The sequence below is a fragment of the Callorhinus ursinus genome, unplaced genomic scaffold, assembly GCF_003265705.2.
Source record: "Callorhinus ursinus isolate GAN/ISIS: 27379988/994484 unplaced genomic scaffold, GSC_fseal_2.0 scaffold28, whole genome shotgun sequence".
Classification (NCBI taxonomy): Eukaryota; Metazoa; Chordata; class Mammalia; order Carnivora; family Otariidae; genus Callorhinus; species Callorhinus ursinus.
The window spans coordinates 3921855-3943934 of NW_027397090.1; the positions used below are offsets into that span (position 1 = coordinate 3921855).

General features: G+C 46.0%; 1 protein-coding gene across 8 annotated transcripts in view; it reads right to left on the minus strand.

The window, feature by feature from the left end:
- The window catches only part of PCSK5 (proprotein convertase subtilisin/kexin type 5), a 465096-nt gene extending 443223 nt beyond the window's left edge, over positions 1-21873 (minus strand). For all 8 annotated transcript variants that reach the window (XR_012374027.1, XR_012374026.1, XM_073878061.1 and 5 more), the window contains exon 1: positions 21206-21873. Coding sequence is in view for 6 of the 8 variants with exons in the window: in XM_073878061.1 (XP_073734162.1) it covers positions 21206-21397 (192 nt within the window). In the remaining 2 variants the exon portion in view is untranslated. The remainder of the gene's footprint in view (positions 1-21205) is intronic.
- Positions 21874-22080: the final 207 nt, after the last annotated feature.

Consider the following 22080-nt stretch of genomic DNA (forward strand, 5'->3'; position numbering starts at 1 on the left):
GACAAATACCTCATATCTGAATAAATGAAGAAAAAGTGTATTTAATATATATTCACCTTCTCTCTGAGGTTTCCACGGGACTGAAAATTAATCCATGAATTATTTTAATATTCCGAACACTGGATCCTGTCTGACAGCTACATTTGTATAGCTCAAACAGATGCAGGCAATTTAGAAGAAGAACAGGGCTTCACGGTTTTCCTCCCTCTTAGTTCAAACATGCCAACATTCTGTAGCTAAGTTGTGAAATAGGTTTAAAGCCCCAATAAACTAAAGTGATAAAGACCTAGGGTGGAGAATGGTCTGGGCGGCCACAAGCATTTACTCCCATTTCAAATGTATCGTGTTAATTTCAATTCTTACCATGGCTGCAGTAGATATGCTGGTATGTCTCTATTCTGTTGTTTTTGTTACTGCATAACTTCCAGAGATCTATAAAAGGAACTTATATGGTCAACGCGATGGATGCAGCAACTTACCCCTCACTGCACAGTTTAACAAAATCCTGTCATGTAGTCAGGATCAGCCAAGGAACTCTGAGTTTAGTTGGCAGGTATGGGTAACGGCACCCCCATCATAACATGGCCATATTCCTACTTGCAAACATGATTACTACACGTACCGTTCCCCAAACGAGCCTTCTGACTTTCCTCAGCAAAGGATTCTCTGGTCCCGGGGACCCACCAAGATGTTCAGGCTTTAGCCATTAGAGCAATCGTTTCCCTTCCTACTCAACAGCCACAACGGTAAAATTGACATTTTGCTGTATCAACAGCAGGAAAAAATATCGAACATTTCCCTTCAAGGTAGTTTAATAAAAAGGGTTGAATAGTCAGATTTTCACAGAACTAGAGAAAAAGAATAGTGCCTCCCAAATCGGCTTATTTGTTCATACACCACATACATATATATTCAAACTCCCTTAACAAAATTTTTCCATATGCCTATCTCCTAAAGACACACAGTCCCTGATAAATACAAACATTATTAGCAATCATCATTAAAGAAGATGACTAGAAAAGCTTCTCTACATTATTAAGGAACTTGTATAATTGGAGCTTGAAGACGTTAGAACTCAGCTCTGCTAAATACCTGGTCCAGTGCTTTATCCATGCCTCTTCTTCTTGGGCCTCAGTTTCTTTCATCTTTATAAAGGGGGGGGTGACGCGAGGTGACACCATTGCCCACAACTCTACAACCCAATGGTTCTAACTATCTAAGGGGCATTCACAGCTTAGGGGACATTATTAGGACCCTTCTCAAGCCACAGAATGTTGGAAGTGGCATTTCCTTCAAGAGAAACAAATCACCATTGATTAATACGCCCCCTATGTCCCCCGCACACACTTTCCTCCCAACTATAAGGAATAACCAAATACAATATGGTAATGTGGGGACAAAGGCAATGCCTTAGTAGAATGCTGGATCCAGCAAGATCCAAGCAATAAATTTTATGGAACTTTACCATCCTCTCTCATCACAAAGCCCTTTATGATAACACTCAAGTAAACCCATCTGGTTGAGTTAATAATTAGTTTAAATCTGTTACAAGTTAATGGTGCACAGACAAGTCATTCCAGGTACATGATGATACAGCAAATTTGTGATACAATTTACAGATAATATTTTGCACAGCCTTTCATTTTTCTCTACTTCCTACTCTGATTAGAAAACAAAGTCATTAAAGAACAAGCAGGACCTTCAAATAAGACATATCTACCTACTGGCTGAATTCAAAGGAAAAAAAAAACATTCTCAGGAATCCCACAGGGTTTCAGAAGGACCTCTCAAAGGCTGAGACAGACCCCAGGCCATTTCCATATTTTGAGCTGCCTGTTGTATTATAAGACAAAGAAATGCTAAAATGTGTAGCATATTTATTTAATACAAAAATACTATACTATGCTATTCATCGGATAGTTTCAGAATGTTCAATGCACATTCATTCACAGTGTACTTACTATAAACAGTGTAGTAATGAGACAAGAGATGGAAGTTTTCAAACCGACATTGTATTTCAATTCAACCAGAGCACAAAACTGTATGTATAAGCTCATTGGGAGTTATTCTGTAAATATCAAACCTGGAGCCAAATGATCTTCCAGCCCATGTTCCTGGGATCCTGTCCCTTGGGTAAGATCCTAGAGTTCACTTAAAGGTCTGTTATGTGCCCATTGCCTTTCGATATCCATTACACCAAAAAAAAGCACAAAAGATCATCCCCCTCTCCGAACACATAGACTGTAATTCAGCAAAATCTGACTAGTGAGGCTGGAATCATCAAAATGCAATGGGGTTGAAAATGAGCTAATGATTCACATGTTTTGATGGTAATGAAAACAGAGAAGGCTGAGGCCAGGGTTAGGGGGAAGGGCAGGTAGAGAATGGATCCCTCAGGGAAAGAGAAGCTCTGAGTGAGCTCTGGGGGAATCCGCCAACAACCAGGCGCCCAGGAAGAACAGAGCACAGTGGCAGTTCTCAACCCTGGCTGCATATTGAAGAATATTGATGCCCAGACCCCACCTAAGGCCAGTTAAAGATCAGTAAAGGCTCCCAGGTGACTAGAATGTGTAGCCAGGGAACGAGAACCACTGAGTCAAGAGGGCCAAGGATCAGGGAAAGAAACGGCCAAGTAAGAACAGCTCCAGTAATCAGGACTTGGGTGACTGTAAGGCAACAGAGCCAGTTTGTTCTAGAACAGATCTGGGATGTGAGTGGGATAGGGTTAAGAGGTGTCCAGAGATAGATCTCTTGCTTACTTACCAACAGAGTGTAAGGACACAGCCCCGGAGAGGGAAGGACATGCAGGCTGAAGCTATGGCAAGCTAAACTCAGACAACATTCTCCTCCGCATTGCGCTGCATGATGTCTCCATCTCCTAGCACGGTACGTATGTAAACATTTCCTTCTCTTACCATGTAGTAGAGAACAGGTCACAGCTCCGTCAGAATCTGTCCGACGGCCTTCCTATCCCCTCAGAGAAAATCTGCTTACTATGCTTGGCCCGCAAAGACCTGCAGGCTCACTCCTCAAAGTGTGGTCCTCGGGCCAGCAGCAGCAGTTAAGAACTACAAGGCCTTATTAGAACTACAGAACCTCAGTGCCCATCTTGGACTTACTAAATCAGAATCTGCATTTTAACAAGATCCCCAAGGGACTTCCATGCACATTAAAATGTGAGAAGCACCAATCTATAGGATCGACCTCTGCAGCCCATCTGCTACCCGACTCGGCATCATTGGTCTTCCTACTCTTCCTTCAACGTATCAGGCTCTCTCCTGTCCGGGGCCTTTGCACTGGCTGGGTCCTCTACCAGAATGGGTTTCCTCCAGATATGTGTACGGCTCATTTCTTCACCTCACCTTCTCCAGCTCTTTACTCATGTCACCTTCTCCATGAAAACTTCCCTAGCCATGTGCAGACATTCCCCCTTCCCTGCTTTCTGTCCACAGCACTTGCTGCCAACAGACATACTTGTGCTTTTCTTTTCAACTGCTTATCAACAATCTCCCTGGGGTAGACTGCAAAATATGGCCACATTCTTTGTATCTCTTCCTATGAAGGAGTGAAGTTTACGTCTCCACCTCTTGAAGCTAGGCTTGGTCACGTGGCTTGTTTTGACCTTGGGAATGGTAGTACAGAAGACACAAGCAGAAATTTGCAAAGGGCTCACACTGTAAGGATTCCTCTCTCTGGCTGCTGGGGTACCTACTTGTCCCGATGGGAAGAAGCAGGCCAAGCCAGCCTGGGATGGATAATGGGAGGCACACGGCCAGTTACCCCCACAGTCCAAGCCAGCAGCCAGCACCAGCCGCTAGGAACATGAGTGAAGGCATCCAAGACAAACCGGGCCCTGGCTGACCCACCAGTTGACTGAAGAACGTACCGGTCCATTTACAGCCTCACAGCAATAATGAGTGTTTGTTCTAAGCCACTGGGTTTGGGGTGCATGCCGGTACACTCCTCCTAGGAGTATTTAAATTCCCAGAAGTAGAGATTTTTGTGCCCAGCTGCATCTCCAGAGCTTAGCAGAGTACTTAGCACAGTGAGGATATTCTGAAATATTTGCAGTGAACGTCAAAAGACAGACTGATGGCAAAGGGAACAATGACAAGTGAAGGAAGTAAATGTCCAGGATGGTTTCCATTGCTGAGAGATTAGAAGGCAGAAGAAGGACCTTCTGGGTTCATGATAACCTTGGTCTCTTCCGAGGTGGCGTGAACTAAGTAAGATTCTGACTACTTTAGTAACAGACTATTTGAGCAAAAATAAAAAAAAAAAAAATTCACATGTTCACATGCAGTGTTTCAAATTTATTCAAAATAGTTCTAGTGTCATGGTGCTTAACTTGTCTGAGACCACACAACCATGTGACCTTTAGAATATTTTTCACATTATGCAGCACTTACTCTCCTCGTTGTAAGTTATTCTGATTTTTAACAGCTCGCAAATCGGCGAACCAAATCACTGCATGTTGCTTCAATTCTGTCTTGCCAAAGAAGAAAAATCTGCTGCTTTGGATTCATTTCAACAGTTGGAAAATTCAGGCCATAACATTTTAAATCTCAGCTGTTCCCCGCTGTGTCCACATCACATAAATCAGTAAGTACACAGATACGACGTATGTGAAGCCGGTTCTCTAACAACTAAGGCATCCCGGCCAGAGGAACAGGGTGGCAAATCTAAGTGGACTCTGCAGCAGTGGGTGTCATAATTCTGAGAGCACAGTGTGGCCCTCCGAGAAGGCAGAAGCAAGTGCAACTGGCCAACAGAAAGCACGGTCCCTATTAAACAATCATTCGAGGTACAAAGGTAGCACGTTGTTTTCATTTCACCGGGAAAGATAAAAGACAAACTGCAATACACTAAGTTTCTATCTTCTTGGAAAAGACCAAACCTTCCATTTTCTAAAAGAGGCTTCCAGGTCCTGAACAGGGACATCTGAACCCACAGAACGAGTTTCATCCAGAGAGCTGGCGAGGCCAGACAGAAGCAACTTGGTGCAATTAAGCTCTGGTACCTTTAGGGTTTCCTTCAGGAAATGCAAATCTCTAAGCAACAGAACCGCATACATACATTTGGAAGTACATACATTTGGAATTACCTAATAGCTGGCTTCTGACTTTTTTTTTTTTTTTGAACCCATCTAATTATCACTTGCATAATGAGGAAAATGTAGACGAGACCACTGAGGTCTTCCTAGTAAGTCACAGGGTTCTTATCCAGAGTATCACTTTATCTTCTTTCCTCCTTCCCTACATACATTAGCCTATGCTGTGTGCAAGGCTAAGGAGAAAAGCTGTTGTATTTTTGCCTTAGTTGGAATGGGCAAGGTTCCACAGCAGGGAACAAATGAACCCACGCATCTCAGTGACTTAAAACAACAAAGTCTTGTTTCTAGTTCCTATTATATGTCCATCGTGCATCGGCTGGAAGTGCTGTTCATCAGATCCCATAAGGCCCCTGGCTAATGGTGCATCCACCACCTGGAGCTTTGCAGATCACAGCAAATCACACACACGCTGTTGAAGAAGGGACACATGTCACTTCTGCTCACATTTTCAACATTTTGATGTTGGCTCATGGAGGTTACATGCCCCCCTCCGCCCCCCGCCCCTTGACACCAAAAATAGGGAAGTACAATCCTATCACACAGCCAGGAGGAGAGCCAGAAATACTCAGTGGAACATACTCATGTCTGCTACAGTTTTGATTTATCCTCCAACTTTATTTACTCACAGCCATTTATCCATTTCAGAATATTTTTCTAAGGGTGTTTTAACAGTAGAGCGCACTCTGCTAGGCACCATATGCAAAACAAAGATGAACCAGAAAAAAAATCCTGTCTTTAAGGAGATGGCTGTCTAGCATGCGCACATGCGCACATACATACATACACTGAATACAACCTAAATATGTCAAATGCCAGGGAAAAGCAGCACACAAATTTCAATGAGAGTTTAAAGGAAGGAGGTTTTTGCCACCGGCAGTTTAACTCTAGGAGATACCATCTGAGAAGGGCTTTGCAGAATGAGCCCTGCACAGGAGGATGTCCAGGCGGCAGGAATGACATGAGTCGGGGCAGAAAAGTAGGGCATGGCAGTTCATGTGCAAAGAATGGCAAAGTGTTTAGGTTGAATTATGTTTCGAAAAGGGGAGGAGGAGAAGGAAGAAGAAGAAGAGGGAGAAGTAGTCTTTTTGACCAGATTGGGTGCTGAGAAAATGTGGCAAGCTTTGAAGGAGAAGACAATGGGGGCAGGGTAGGACTGGTGCAAGAGTCCAAACAAGAAGTAACAAGGGGCTTAGCTACAGAAGACCATCCCAATTGAGAGAAGAGTGCCACCCTAGAACTGTATACAGCATGAGAACACCGCACTTTCCCATTTCCCTTTCATCTGACCCGGAAAATACAACTCACCTTTCCCTCTGTCTAGGTCTGAAGGACTGGTCATTTGAGGCTTAGATCTGATCAAAGTGAAAAGGTCAGATAGGGAGACCCATCTCGATTGAGAGACTAGCTTCTGGCCATGTCACCCAAACAAGAGAGCATTCCTTTCATAATGGAGTTAAATTCCCAATGGACATTTGCTCTATTTGTCTTGAGTTTACTTCCTATCTCCAAGGATATTTCTGAAGCCACTCCTTAAGGACTAAGCCGCAGGGCTTAATTTTATGTCTGTTTGTCCCAGAGCCTGCAATCTCTCCTCTCTTGCCAATTTAACTCCTGCGTTTCGGTCCTTCAAAATGGCCAATCCAGGTGAGCCCTGCCACGAGACTTTGACCATCACAAGATTCTACTGCTTCCATTATCCTGAGTTTTAGGATGTTCATAGCACCAAACCTGCTTATTTTTGCTATGACCCGCTGATTCCACACAAACAGTAAAATTTGCCTGCGATCTGAAAACAACTCTTAGCTGACCCATTTTTTTCACTGGGGGAACTTTCTGCGCTGTTCTCACTGCTCCAACAGACATGGGACTTCCATTGACCCCTCCCTCCCAGGAAGATGAGCACAGGTGGCGGGGTCCTTGAGGTTCCTTGGGTTCCATGAGAAGCAGTCGTAGGATGACCTGAGACTTAGCTCTGCGTGGACAAGGTCACACCGTGCACTCTGTGACTCTCACACCAAGAATTTGCATGGAAGTCAAAGTCAGAAGGAATGACCCGGCTGGTGATGCCAAGGTCTGAAACCCTTAAAGATAAGGGTTAGGCTAGTTCCCAGGAAGCCCGGGACTTTAGAATCCACACTCAAATGACTCATCAATTCTAGATCACTGCTCTTTACCCATACATACTCCTTTAAAGAATATACCATACACCGTTAGCCATCTTTATTGACTGGATAGAATTCTTTTGTAATTTTTCTCCAGTGTTTAGACTTTTCTCTTTATATACATTGCATGTCTATAAAATACTTCAGGATTCAACTGACATTTAATGATTATTTATATAGAATGAGGCCATCTGAGATGCTACAGAATAATAATTAAATACCCCAAAGGAGGAGGGGGAGAAAAAAGAAAGAAAAACTAACTAAATTTCCTAAGAGAATTTTGGGCAAACTATATCTACATTTTACCTATACTTTCAGAGCAAGGTATAGCAAAGAGGTGACACTGAGATGTGCCTTCAACTGGGCCTGGGGCACCTGGGTGGGGCACCTGGGTGGCTCAGTTGGTTAAGCGTCTGCCTTTAGCTCAGGTCGCGATCCCAGGGTCCTGCGATCGAGTCCCACATCCGGCTCCCTGCTCAGCGGGGAGTCTGCTTCTCCCTCTCCCAGCTGCTCTGCCTATTTGTGTGTGCTTTCTCTCTCTCTCTCTCTCTCTCTGACAAATAAATAAATAAAATCTTGAAGAAGAAGAAGAAGAAGAAGAGGAGCTAGGATTTCCAGAACAGCAAGGAAGACGGGTGAATATTCCAAGTGGAAAGATTGGCACAGAAACAGGAAAGCACTGAGCATAATACCTGGGGAACAACGGGAAGTCCAGGCTGTGTTAAGGGACAGAACAGGAAAGATGATACAAAAAGTATCTCAGGGAAAGTGGGTAGAGGCCTTTAAAAGCCCAGAGAAGAAATCTGTGTGAACACAGTAGGAAATGGGAGCTACTGGTGGCTTCTCAACGGGGGCATGGCAGCACCAAAATAAGCTTTAAGATCATTCTCTCTAACCTCAAGCTCAACCACTTGTTAACTAGACTATTGACATCAGCGGCTTTCTGTTCCTCAGGAGCGCTGGCCCTGGCTGTCTCCTCTGCATGGACATGACCCCCAACCCAGACCTCCATGGAGTTGGCTCCTTCTTAATATTCAGGTCTCTGCCTCAAGTGCTTCCTCCTCAGTGAGCCTCCCTGACCAGCCCGGTCTATAGAACGCCTCACCACCTTGTGTTTTGCTTTCCAACGACACTTATCATAATTGATATTATTCTATTCATTTCATTACTGGCTTAAAGCTTGTCTCCTCCCACTGTCATATAAGCTCCATGTGAGCAGATACCTTATCCATGACAAATATAGTAGCACCGTGCCTATTAGAATGGATGATAAACAATATGTACTCTGTGACTATTTTTAACAGCTGAATTGAGACCTACTTCCCATACTATACATTTCACCTATTTAAAATAAACTGCCCAATGTTTTTATATTTCCACAGAGTCGGGTGGAAATGACCACAATTCATTTTAGAACATTTTTTTCTCACCCCCAAAAGAAACCCATACCCCTTACCCTATTCCTGTCAACCCTTCCAGCCCGATGTGACTAATCTACCTTCCATCTCTCTGGATTTGCCTATTTGGGACATTTCATAAAAACAGAACCATACTATCTGTGGCCTTTTATGACCGGCTCTTTTCACTTAGCCGAGTGTTTTCCAGGTTCACCCATATTACAGCATGGATCAGTACCTCATTCATTTTTATTGCAAAATAAAATTGTTTATTTTGTTTATCCATTCATCAGTTGAGAGAATTTGGGTTGTTTCCACTTTTTGGAGTTTTTGTGTGAACAAAGGTTTTCACTTCTTTTGGGTACACAGCTAGGAGTGGAATTGCTGGGTCATATGGTAACTCTATGTTTGACATTTTGAGGAACCGCTAGAGTGTTTTCCAACAGTGACTGTATCATTTTACGATTCTACCGGCAACGTATGAGGGTTCCAATGGCTTCACATCCTTGCCCACACTCGTGATTATCTGTCTTTTTGATTACAGCCATCCAAGTGAGTATGACCTAGTATCTCACTGTGGTTTTGATTGGCATCTATTTCCCTGATGTTATACATAGTTTTAGGTGCTTATTGCCCATTTATATATCTTCTTGGGAGAAATGTCCATTCAGATCCTTTATGCCCATTTTTAATTGGGCTATTTGTCCAGAGGGCATCTTCTGGATCTAACTCTCTTATCAAGTATGGTTTGCAAATATTTTCTCCCATTGGGTGGTTTGCCTTTTCACTTCCTTGGCCGTGTCCTTCAATAACTATTTTTAAATAAAGCCATGAATAAAACCAACCCTTTAAGACAGAGAAAGTCTCCGACCAGCTCAGACGTGTGTGGCAAATTAGTGACAGGGCGGGACCTAGAGGGGAATGCAAGTCACCTGTCTTCTGTCTTGAGTTTGGTTACAGGTTCTCAGAGCATTGTCCAACCAGCCCAGAAGCAATGACATCACCCTCCAATAATTCAAAGAATGTAGCATTTGGCAAATTGGCTCAGGAGCACTAACCAAATAGAAAGATGCCCCACAGTTTAAAAAAAAAGAAAAAAGAAAAGAAACAAAGAAAAAAGCGTTCGTGGGGAGCTGGGCTGTAATAAATCCTAAGTGGCCTACAATTTAGTTTTCTCTTGAAAAACTCTGAAATTGATGAATGGGGTTGCATACACTCAGGAAAAAAAATAGGTATTAGTTAAGTGCAAGTAAGTACAATAGGCCCAGGATTGAGTATGCAGTAAACTTCTAAACTTATAGTTCTGGATATCTGCTTACAAGATTAAAGGCCCTGGAAGGGTCTCCCCCTGCACTGCATTCAAACTAGTGAGCACTGCCCAGTTTTATTTTGGTTGAGAAACATCAACTAGTGAAAACAAGGTACAAGCCTGGGAACAGTGACATGGAGGGAACTGGGATATTTTTACAGCTGGAAGAGCTTCTCAGAGTAGAGAAATACCAGACCTTAAGTACTTATTACAAAAATATCAGACCTTGGGTACTTAGTACAAATATAGATATATATGGAGAATATATATATATATATATTATATATGTATGTATGGAAAGGCAGCAGGGAAGGACTTGCTTTTAATAAACCTTAACCAGTTCCAATGCTGGTATGGGACCCACATTGTAATTTTCCCAAGACAGAGTTAACCTCTTAGATAATGCACGGATTTAAATAGAAATTTAATGCTTCCTTTGTGATGTTAACCTTAAATTAACAATCAGATTACATAGGAATGCAAACAAGATTAAGCTAATATACATAGAGCAATATAAAAATATTATATATTAAATAGAGAGCAATCTATAAATAATTTTTAAAACACATATTTAAAAATGTATGTCTATTCCTATAGGGCACTAAAGTTTGGACTAAGAATAAAATAAAGACGTGTTCAGAACACAGCTTCATTATACTCTATAAATTAAAAGGGCAGAATACATGACATGTGAATAAATTATAGGTATAATTATTTATTATAACAGAAGTGGGCTACATGACAACTTAAGGTAGAGGCAACCATAAAATGTAACAAAGTATATACCATTTTAAAATCATCCTTAAATATTATTTCTGGTTTCACATTCTCTGTTTACACTCTTCCCTCTATAGTCAGTGTTCAATGCAATCTTCAGTTTTAAAATCAAATACAGGAAGACACATTTGGGAGTTGAAAGCAATCACCCAGGTGTCTGTCTTTTATCCCTTAAGTTGATACAGGACCTCCAGTGCAAATAATAGCACACAGATGGGTAAAGGAGAGATAATACCTAAATGTATCCAAAGAGAATCACAGTGTGGGTCAAACGTCATGTTTCCCTGCCTCGTGAGTATGCTGGCACAAGGACTTGGAATCCTCATCTTACGCAAACTGATAAGCCTTCTAATATCCCAGCCTCACACCGTCTTGACTCTGTCTAACCCACTGGCCTTCACCTGTTCTCTACCTGATCAGCTCACCAGCATGTCTACTCTGGAACCTTGTCATGATGCAGAACAGCTCTAATTTGGAGCTTACCAAACACACACACACACACACACACACACACCCTCTGGGATGCCTCCATCCCATGTTTTCACTTCTGCTACTGCGGTCTAACTGGCCCTCCATTTTGATTTTGTACTCACAGTTCCTACACCCGCCCCATTCCTTTGACCCACCATGCCTATTTTGGCCCCTCCACCCTCCTCAAAGCCTGGACACTGTCCTGTCATTTCAGAGGTACTCCCCCTCCTATTCAAGAGTCACTGGATCCCATCCTCCCCCACCTTTCCGCCCCTCCCCCCACCCACAGCTTCCCACCCATCTCTTCCCTTCTCTCTCACCCTGGCAAAAGCTAACTCCCTGTTTTGCCCTGTTCTAATCTCAGGTTTCTGAGCCTTAGTGACAGAAGCACAAAACAATACGAACTGCTTCATCTGTTCCCTCATGAATAGTCAAGCACTACTTTCTGAGTGATAACTCAGTACAAGCAGCAAATACTCTCATTGCTATCCGGCTATTCGGCTGTTCTTTTCATAGTCATTCATCATTGATTTTTTTTTTTTTTTTAATTTGAGTCTAGCTGAGACACGACGTTATGTTGGTTTCAGGTGCACAGTGTAGGGATCTGACTAGTCTCCATGTTATTCTGTGCTCACCACAGGTGTAGCTACATCAGTCTCACGCTGGTTCTGCTTTTTGTTTGTTTATTCACTGGTTTTTGTTTTTTTTTTTTTAATTCCATATATGAGGGAATCATATGGTATTTGTCTTCCTCAGCCGGACTGATTTCATTTAGCATGATACCCTTCTACGTCCATCCCCATTGTCACAAATAGCATGATCTCATCCTTTTTTATGGCTTCTTATCAGAATTTCCTTAACATGGGTCAAACCACCGGAGCACCTGGACACCAATTTCACCCAGCTCTCCCCAGTCTCTGCAGGTGTCTTTCACCTCAGAAGTGACTCGTGAGATTGAGCTACTTGACACATACGTTCCTTTCCCCTCACCTTGAACTCCCCCACATCTCCACTCACCCTTCATTCCTCTTTAGTCTCAAGGAAACAGGGAGTGCTCCTCTTGCCCTTCCAAACCTATTTCTCCCCATGTAATGCTTCCTATCCCAAGTGCACACCTTGCTAGATGCTGGGGACACAAACAAGACAGAGGCATGGCTCTGGTTCCCAGCTAGTGAAAAGATGTGCAATCACACACACACACACACACACACACACACACACACACACACACATGCTCTCTCTCTCTCTCTCTCTCTCTCTCTCACACACACACACACACACACACAAATACGCAAACAATTAGGGTAACCACATCATTTCTCTTCCAAACCCAGACATGTCTGAAAGGAAAAGAGGGTGTCAAAAAATACTTAATGGAGGTAACGCATAAGCCAGGACTATCCCTGGCAAAATAGGATGTACAGTCACACTAATTATAACATAGGATACCTTCAATTATGCAGCCATTAAAATCTGTCTAAAATTATTTAATAACCCTGGAAAAGGCTCACTATATAATGTTAGGTGCAAACAACAGGATGAAACTGTATATAGAAACTGAGCATCACTTGGTTAAAAATAAAAAACAAGCTATAACAACGGACACCCATGGAGTATGTCGTACGTGCCAGGCACTATTGCTAACTTCTCTCAGCTAATCCTCTCACTGACTCTGTGAGGGAAATCCTGTTGGCTCTTCTTCACACGGAGACCTTAAGGCGCTTGCCTACAGCCCCGCAGCTCAGAAGGGGCAGTGTTAGAATTCAAACCCTTTTGGTTCTAGACCTGTGATCCTAGCCACCCCAGGGCATCCAGGAGGCAGAGGGCAAGAACATAGGTAGGTAGGCAAATGTGTAATCAGAACCTTCCGTACTCATTTCCTGTCCCACATCCCCGAGTTCCCCTCATTATTCAACCAAGCTCTGGCACCAAGATTGCGGTTAACCTCTTCATCATCAAATCTTTATGCCACGCTTCAGTTCTCATATGCCAGATTCTCTCTACAGCTCTTCTCACTCGTGTACACCCTAGAAAGGGAACGCCCGTTCTCGTGGCTTCCAGGCTCTACCTTCAGGGCCTCTGTGACCCTCAATAGTCCCTTTATCCCTTCACCCCTAAGTGGAGAGATTCCCATAAAGCCCTATCCTCAGCCCCCTCCACTCTCCACTCTTCAGGCTACATCCCTTAGCAATCCTACTCAATCTGCGTGCCCTCCTCTGGAGCAACAACATCAAGCCTGAAACTATCCTTTTGTTCTCAAAGCACTCCTGCAGACTGCCCTGATTCCATAAATGAGTCCACCATTCTCCTGGTCCCGTGGCCATAAACTTGATACTTACCTTCACCTTCACCCTCCTCCTCACCCTCCACCTCCACTAAGACCCCGAGCCATACTGAATCCACCTCTGCAAGAATCCCAAAGCTGTTCTCTTCCCATTGTCTCAGCTTCCGTTTCATTACCAATGACCTTTGCCAACACAAGAGCCTCTCTGCCTCCTCCAGCTCCTTGCACACACTGAGGCCAGCAGATTCGTCCCAGGCGAACCATACTGTGCAGCCTGTGACCCCGTTCGTATCTGTCCTGCATTGAATGACAGCTATGAGTAAAAATGTCCTACCTCCTGGAAAGCAGAGAATGTCTCATGCATTACATGGTGGACTCTCATGTTGGCTGAGTCAGTGGGTTGTTGCCTCTTCTCAGGGAACTTCAACGTAACTCTTTATCTTACATGATGAACTTGAAACTCCCTAGCCTAAGCATTTAAAGCCTTGTATAACCCGATCTGTAGGAGAAAGTTTTCAAGTCCCGCATCTGCTTCCCCTCATTCCCCAGCTACAGCACCCCCTTTTCCCTTGGGGGAACTGTCCTTCCCATCAGTGGTCAACGTCTCCCTCACTTCAAGGGTGAACATGTGACCCAAGGTGACTCACCCACATGTGGCCATCCCCGTGGACGAGGTCAGTGGCCTATGAGTAGAGAGATGACCCTATCAGGAAGTCAGTCACTGGAGTCTTTTTCACTGGTTAATTTCAACAGCAGGTAAGGGAGGTACTAAGAATCGTAGGAGCTTTGCTGTCTTGGGGAAAGGGCCTGTGTGAGAATAAAGCTCATACAGGGAAACAGAGAAATCCCTGACATTAGCACTACCTCTGGACTTGCAGCTGGATGGACTCACAATCACCTTTTTAAAAAACTCTTGGATCTAGAAGTGTTTCAGAATTCAGAATTCGTCAGATGAGAAACATACAACAGGACCCAGCCTCAAGGACACCGTCCTTGTACTCAAACTCATTAATGTATTTCTGCAACAACAACAACAAATTAATGCCCTAATTAGTGCCAGTTTAGGTCAGGATAGGTTTTGCCATGAAGAAAGTACACATCAGGTAAGGCCTGTTTGCACCAAGGGTTCAGCTTCTGTTTTCAAAGAACCACACCTAAAGGCATGCACATCTGTTTAAACCAACAGTCCCTGTTTCCTTATCTGATTGTTTATTAGTTTTATTTCAGCAGTAGGAGATTGGGTTTTCAACACCTGCACCTAGGAGAGTCCCATCTGTATTCCTATATTCCTATATTTCAATTTTATTTTCCATTACTCCTCCACGCGTACTCACATCTGAGTCAAATGCAAAAGGATAGCATAGGGAATATAGTCAATAATGTTGTCATAACGTCATACGCTGACAGATGGTGACCACACTTTTCAGGGTGACCACTGAGTCATGTATAGAATTGTTGAATCAGTGTGTTGTACATCTGAAACTACTGTAACAGTGTATGTTACTTATACCTCAATAAAAAGAAAAAAAGACTGTGTTTTGACTCTTTTGCATCCTTCATGCTATCTATGCCTTATAAACAAAGCTGCCCAACCTAGAGATGGGGAACCTTAGCTGGTTGATTTTCTAGTCTGTTCTCCCAGCCCTTTACCTCTGTCCATGGCTCTCAGGGAAAAAGTATAGCTATCAGCATCCTCTAAAGGAAGGATGAAAAACGACACTGACTCCATCCCCTTTCAGCCCCCACTAGATCCCCAGGGGCAGGCACGCGAATCCAGAAAATCACAAGTCACTCCACCTACAGAAACCTGCCTCAACCATGGCATTCTCTTATTTTCCTTCGAGCAGCCTTTGCATCTCCTTGGAGCCCCTGTAGATCATGTGATGCTTCCTAGTCTTATTTTCTTTATATATTCGTGTTCATTATTAGGCACCTGATTTCTCAGCAACCCCGAAACGTGGCTTGAGCAGGTATTAGGGTCCCCTCTTTGAAAAATGAGCCAATGAGGGTCGAGTTGGCTAATGAGAGAAAAAGCCCTCAAATGTGCTCACCCCTACTCTTGTTTTCTTCCTGATCTCATTTCCCTGCAGGGATCAACCCACAGTGAAGAGTTTATCGGCACTGACAGTCCTTTCTCGCTACCTTTAGATGTAGACATCTAATCTGTTGAAACTCGGAAGAATACTGCATGAGCAATTTCATTCATTATATGCATATTTAACTTTGGTAAAAATAAAAATTAACAGATATATACATATGGATATACACATGTCCGTATATCTGCACACTATCTTCTCACATGCATGAAGGTCTGTAAGCATTCATTTTTCCCATCCAGGAAGCCAAAGCCTTCTCATCCCACCTGAATTAGCCAAGAGATAAAGTCCCAAGGCACACCGATGCCTAGAGATACTTCAGCCTTGGGGAAAACCCAGACACTGCTTCAAATCACTAGAACAGACAAGACAAAAACCCCTCCCTGCCCAGGGGATGTTTCTGGGTCAGGACTCCCTCCCTTAGCCAAAGAGTCAGACATCGCTGGCCATTTTCCCAGCACGCTACCCTGCTTCTCTGGCCGACCTTTAAGGTTAAGACCTCTGGATAGAAGCTCATGAAAGACAGTGATAAGGCAAATTCAGCTGCCTTTGGGTACACAAAGATGCAGTTTTTCATTTCCAATAGACCCCAAAAATCCCAATGGCCACATGCAAGCCATTCCTGGCCTATGAGGTTAATGCAACAGATCCACCATCATCAGGCCAAACTCTCTGAGTTGCTTTTTTTTTTTTTTTTTCTTCCAGTAAAGGTTCTCCTGCTCATGAGAACGAAGCATGTGAGCGCTGCTAACGGAGGTCAGGGCTGAGGTTCTTGGGCGTGAAGAGCTGTCCTTCGCAAAGCCAGATGGACTCCCACGTCAATTTCTTTTGCTATTTACAATGTGCCTAAAAATTCAACTAGGGAAGCACAGTCCACTCCCATTCTGCCCGGCTGGCTAGCCACGTCCCTACTTGCAATGCCATCCATCCATGCCCAGAACCCACTGGCCACTGTTTATCAACATTTCAATCATCTCAAGTTACCCGCAGGTCAGAATTAATCAGCAGAGTGGGAGGCCTTCGGCAGATCTCTGAACAAAGTTCTTCCTGCTAAAGATCTCTGGGAAATGCTGCTTCCAACTTTCCTCATACATACTACATTCAGAATTAAAATGTAAATTCAAATATGATCTCACGTAAGATGGTAAGATGCTTTCTAAAATAATCAGTAAGATGCTTTCTAAAATAATCAGTCTTCAGATATTTTTCTTCCCCGTCTTCCATCTCTGATGAGCTTATCCTATAATATTTAATGGGCTACAATAAGGATCAACCAGAGAGGAAGGCACCACCAAGGGAAATCAGCCAGAATTGTTTAGAGTCCAACAGAAACTATTTTTAAAGTATTTTATATTGTTAGTTGAAATGGAAAACCATTTTCCCTGTCTACAAAGCTCTGAGTTAGCTTTTTTTACTCAGCCATTGAAAATTTATTTTCCTGATCTTCACATTTTGCATGTCCCATTTAAAACAATGTCTTCCTTTCTCCCTATCTAAATAAGTTTGAGTCTCACTTATTTCAGATTCAGATTCAACAAACCTTTCGCTGAAAGCCTAACTATGTGCTGAGCAATGCAGAGTCAACTCAGCCTATTATCTAGAGATTTATCATTTTACAGATGGAGGAATAGGGGCTCCATTAAGTTCACTGACTTTCCTGCTTTCAAAGACCTTGCAAGGGGCATCCCTGGAGTTTCCAAGTCTCTGCTTCCAATGGGAACTCCAGGTCAAATACTTCCCCAATACTGCTTGCATCTGGCTTTATCCTTCCGGAATCTTGCTCAAGATAAGTTACATGGTTTGAGGAGAGCTTTTTGCTACTGGCAGTCTCAGCCTGGGATCCAGGATTGTATGCAATTCACAGAAGGATAAATACAGCTCTTGCACATCGCAAACAACCTTCACAAGGGACCTTCTCCCTGAATTCAAATAACCAGAAATTAAGCCCCCTGGTTTGTAGAGGTAGTCCAAACAAAGGTTCACAATTAACATGTCAGGTCTTCATTCCTTTCTGTCACTGCTACCCTCTGACCACTACTCTGTTAGTTCAAAGAGTCAGAGCACCCGATTGGGAGGGGGGACCCAGGCCTCCCTTCCATCTGCGTGAGGCCAACAGGCGGGGCATACCGGAGCCTAGGGGGGTTGGTAGTCAGGGGTTGCAGGGGAAGAAAGACAGGGAATTCTAGAGTGGGCACTCGTACCAAGCAAGACGTGATACACACCAACATGACAACTACTACTAGTGATTATGGCATCATTTCAGATTTTCAAGGCATAGCCATTCACAAATACTAACATTGTGCGGAAAACCTACCAAAACATAATGCTATCTCTGTAGCCAACAGCAAGATAAGCCTCATTCTTCTTCCCTTCCCGGAAGTCGAGCTTGTCCTTCTTGCCTGTTTGCTCGCTTGCTCTCGTGTAACTCTGCATATCCTATTTTTTCATGAACATGAGAGGCACACCTATTCCTTTTCTGTAGAAATCTCGAGGCCAGACATTTTACCTCTGGTGGTTCTAAGTGCTAAGATGCGATGGAAAGCATCACACGGAAATTCTGAGTAGTCAGAGCTGTACCTTTACGGTGGTGAAAAATTCACTACCTCATCCCCCTGAAAAGATTACACTCAAGATGTCAGACCCACCACCAAGATAATGAATGACGTCGGTCGCAATAAGAGATCTCAGTTCCAATTTGTGACCCATGAGGTGGGACCCCAAGCTCAAATGGGTAAAACCAGGAGAACATTCCAGACACGTTCGCAAATGAGTCAATGGAACCTTGACTGGTTTACTGATGGAAAGAAAGAACAAGACAATGCCTTAAGTGTTAAAGGTCAGAGCAGTAAAGGAAGAATAAGATATACGTTTGGCCCTTACAGTACATCGACAGAGCACGTGTGAACTCAACTTACCATCCCAAAGACTTAGCATAGGGTTACTCCCCTTTGATCTACAGAGCAAACACCTCACACTGTAAGACTCACTGACATTTTTACACTGGTTATGGCATCAGTTCAAGGGGTCCTCTGTAACCTTTGAAAGCACTAAATTTCTTCACTGGCATTGTAAAAGCCACAATAAATAGTGTTTGGGGTCATCTGCACGGAAAGTTTCTTCGCGTTACTTTTTTGATGAAAAGCCACGGCTCATCATTAGAAGGCCCCCTGTAAGCAGAGTCAGGTGAAGTCACAGGACCCTGCAGTGTCCGCCTGTTCAAAGTGGGCTCAGGGACAGAATCTCCTCCCTCACTCTGACGGGTTCTGCAATATCTAAGTTCTATTTAATGAGTTCGTTAAGAAACAGGTATTTCTGCCCTTGCAAGTCATGAAGCTTCTTAGACTCAAGAAGTCCAGGTCTGTTTGAACTAAGAATCTATGAATTAATACTGAATGTTTGCTTCCAGTCTATGAGCCACTAAATCAAAATTCAGGGAATTGGGGCTGTTCCTTTGTGCCTCCTTCCTTCTATGGGATGGGGGGATACCCTAAAAGGCAGGATTCATGCAGGAGGAGGCTGGGGCCAGAGAGTCCTAGGTTTGAACCATGGTTTTGCCACCGTCTAGCTGGGTGATCCTGTGCAGGTCAACTTCTCCAGGGTCTTGGGTTTCCAATTTGCTGAATGTGGGGGAATAGCCACCCAAAATGGTCATTTTGCAGGTTACAAAACAAACAAACAAAAAAAACCATGTATGATCAAGAACTTATTTTCTAATTACGTCTCTTCTATGGGAGATGCTCCCTGTTAGCTGAACCTGAGAGATGCATCTCTAGAAAGATTATTAACATTCATTGTTAGGGTTCCCAGTTACGTTTCAGGGTCACACCAGCACCCAACTTTAAGCTCATGTAAAAGGAGGAAGAGACTGTTTTCTTCTGACGAAATAAGAAGCTAGTAGAATCCTAACAAACTGTCAGAATGGGACTCTCCTGAAGATGACAGGCATTCAGGCAACAAAATCTGGCTGGCTTCCCTTACCTTCTTCTGGGTGTGTTATGTTAGATGCAGACCTTGGTGTGTGTGTGTGTGTGTGTGTGTGTGTGTGTGTGTGTAGGGGGCGTGGCGGGGGTGGATAAAGACCTTGCCCCTTGCCCTGGTTTCAGCCCTCCACGGGACTGGCTTCTCGGGGACACGTCCTCCCTCTGGACCCGCAAAGCCCCAAACCTCGGACTCCAGCTCCTTTGAACACCCCAGCGCTCCCTATCTCCCTCCAGTGCCTCAGCCCCCAGGCAGCTGCGGGTCCCTGCGCTCCGGGGCTCTCCTTCCTGGACCTGGAGCGCGATGGCATCAGAAAGCGTCTGTGCTCTCTTGGCCCCGCTGCACCAGCAGCACCTTCCTCTCCCTTCACCCCTGCAGAGCACGCAGGGCACCTGCATCCGGAGCAGTCCCCAAAGCTGGTCGGCTGCGAAGGTGCCCCATCACCATCGCCTCCCACCCCCCCACCCCCGGCAGAGTCAGGCCAGGGTCTGGCCAGAGCCCCCTCCTCCAGCCAGGCCTTAAGAAGTGAGTGAAAGGGGTGTGAGTAAGGGGTTGCGCGGGGGGGGGGCCGGGGGAGGGAATGATCGGGTCACTTTCTGGGCCCATGTACGCAGCCCTCTCCACTCCCATTTCTTGCAGGAAAGAGAGCGAGGAAATCAACACCGCTTAGCTCAGAAACACCTCCAAGTCTGTTGCGCTTCCAATCATCCCCATATCACCATTTAATTCATTGTTCCCCAGCCGGGCAGTTCTGCCGAAAGCCCAGGAGCGGCACCCCGCAAAAACCCCGCGCCCCGCTGCCGGTCCAACTCTCTCCCCACTGCGCCGCCTCTGGGCCCCGCACATCCCAATCCGCGGGGAGGCTTGCAGTTCTCCCAGAGCAGAACCCAGTCAGCGGGGCTCGGAAGTTCCCCACCTCCTTTTTCTACCCGGCTCCGAGAGCCCCCGACGCGGATCCCAGGAGAGAGACGAGGCAGCGGGGAGGTGTCTCCCCAGATCTGCGCTCACGCCGGGTCCGGCCCTCTCTTCCCGTCCCTCCGCCTCCCTCTTCTCGCCCAGCTCCAGTCCCCGCGCCTCCTGCGCCTCCAGCGCCCAGTGGTTCTCTCCCCCAAGAGGAGCAAACTACTTTCTGGACTAAATTCAGGTCCGAGCAGGAAAGGCTTTCCCTTCCTCGCCTTCTCCTTACCCTGGGTCTCAGAAACCGCAAGGAGCGCCCTCACCCTCCCCTACACCCCAAAAGAGCTCAGGCTACCAGTGCTCCCCGACTTTCCAGGTCGAAAGATCCGGTCGGGTCTGAAACCACCACGGGGGTATGCATACTCCGGATTTTTCCAGAGACCCTACCTGTCCCTCGTGGCTTGCAAAAACAAACAAACAAACAAAAAAAACACAGAGTAAACAAAACCAACCCCGGTAACTTTGGGGAGTGTGTGCGTGTGTGTGTGTGTGTATGAAAGAGAGAAAAAAAATCGCTCAAGAGTTAGGGCAACAGCTGCAAGAGCACATCTGGAAGAGAGGAGAGGGGGTTGACAAGGAGGGGGCAAGAAGCGCGAGGTCGCGGGGGCCTCCCCCTGCCCCGGCAGCTTCAGGGCCAAGGACTGGGCCAGCCTGTCGTTACCTGTCCTATGTTGATGAATCCGTACTTGCTGGCGATGCGGTTGGCCTCTGGGAAGCCGCCGGCGATTTTGACCGCCCAGTGGTTGGTGTAGACTCGCGTCCGGCACACGGGGAGCAGGCAGCCCCCGAGCAGCGCCAGCACGCAGAGCAGGTCCAGGCGTCCCGGGCAGCAGCAGCGGCTTCCCCAGCCCATGGCCCCGGCGCCTCTCTGCCTCCCTCGCTCGCTCGCTGACTCCGCGCACGAGCGGCGCGCACAACTAACTTCTCCGGGCCTGGGCCGCCCCGGCGCGCAGCCCCCCGGCCGCCGCGGCGCACAGCCCTGGGCGATCCGCAGCAGGCGGCAAGCCCCGGCTGGGAGCAAATGGCGAGCCTCGCGCCGGCTCCTAGACCATCCCTGGGGCTGCGGGGACCTGTGCTCCCTGCCCTCCGGCCCGCAGGGCGATCGGCGGGGGCTCCCCGGCTCGGGCGCAGGAGGCGGCGGAGTGGGGCGGGCGCCCTCCTGCAGTTGAGTCTCGCCGGCTCGGCTCCCGACTCTCCGACTCGCCCTCGCTCCTCCCCGGGCCCCGGAGCGCGGCGGAGGCGGCGGTGCAGACAGCGGCCGGGCGCCCCCTCTGCTGGCCCGGGCTCCGAGCGCTCGCTAGCTTGCTCCCTGCGCTCCCTCCGGCTCCGAGCAGCGCGCGGGGAGTGTGAGTGGCAAGGGCAGCAGCGCCTGCTCTGCATAAATGACTCCCCCCCCCCCCCCAACACCCCCCCCCCTCCTCCAGCCCCCTCCTCCTCTCCCTCCTCCGCCCGCCGGAGCGCGGCCTCAGCCAGGCACCAACCAGGTCCTAGCGCCGCCGGGTTCTCCGGGCTCTAACCTCCAAGGGTCCCGGGCGG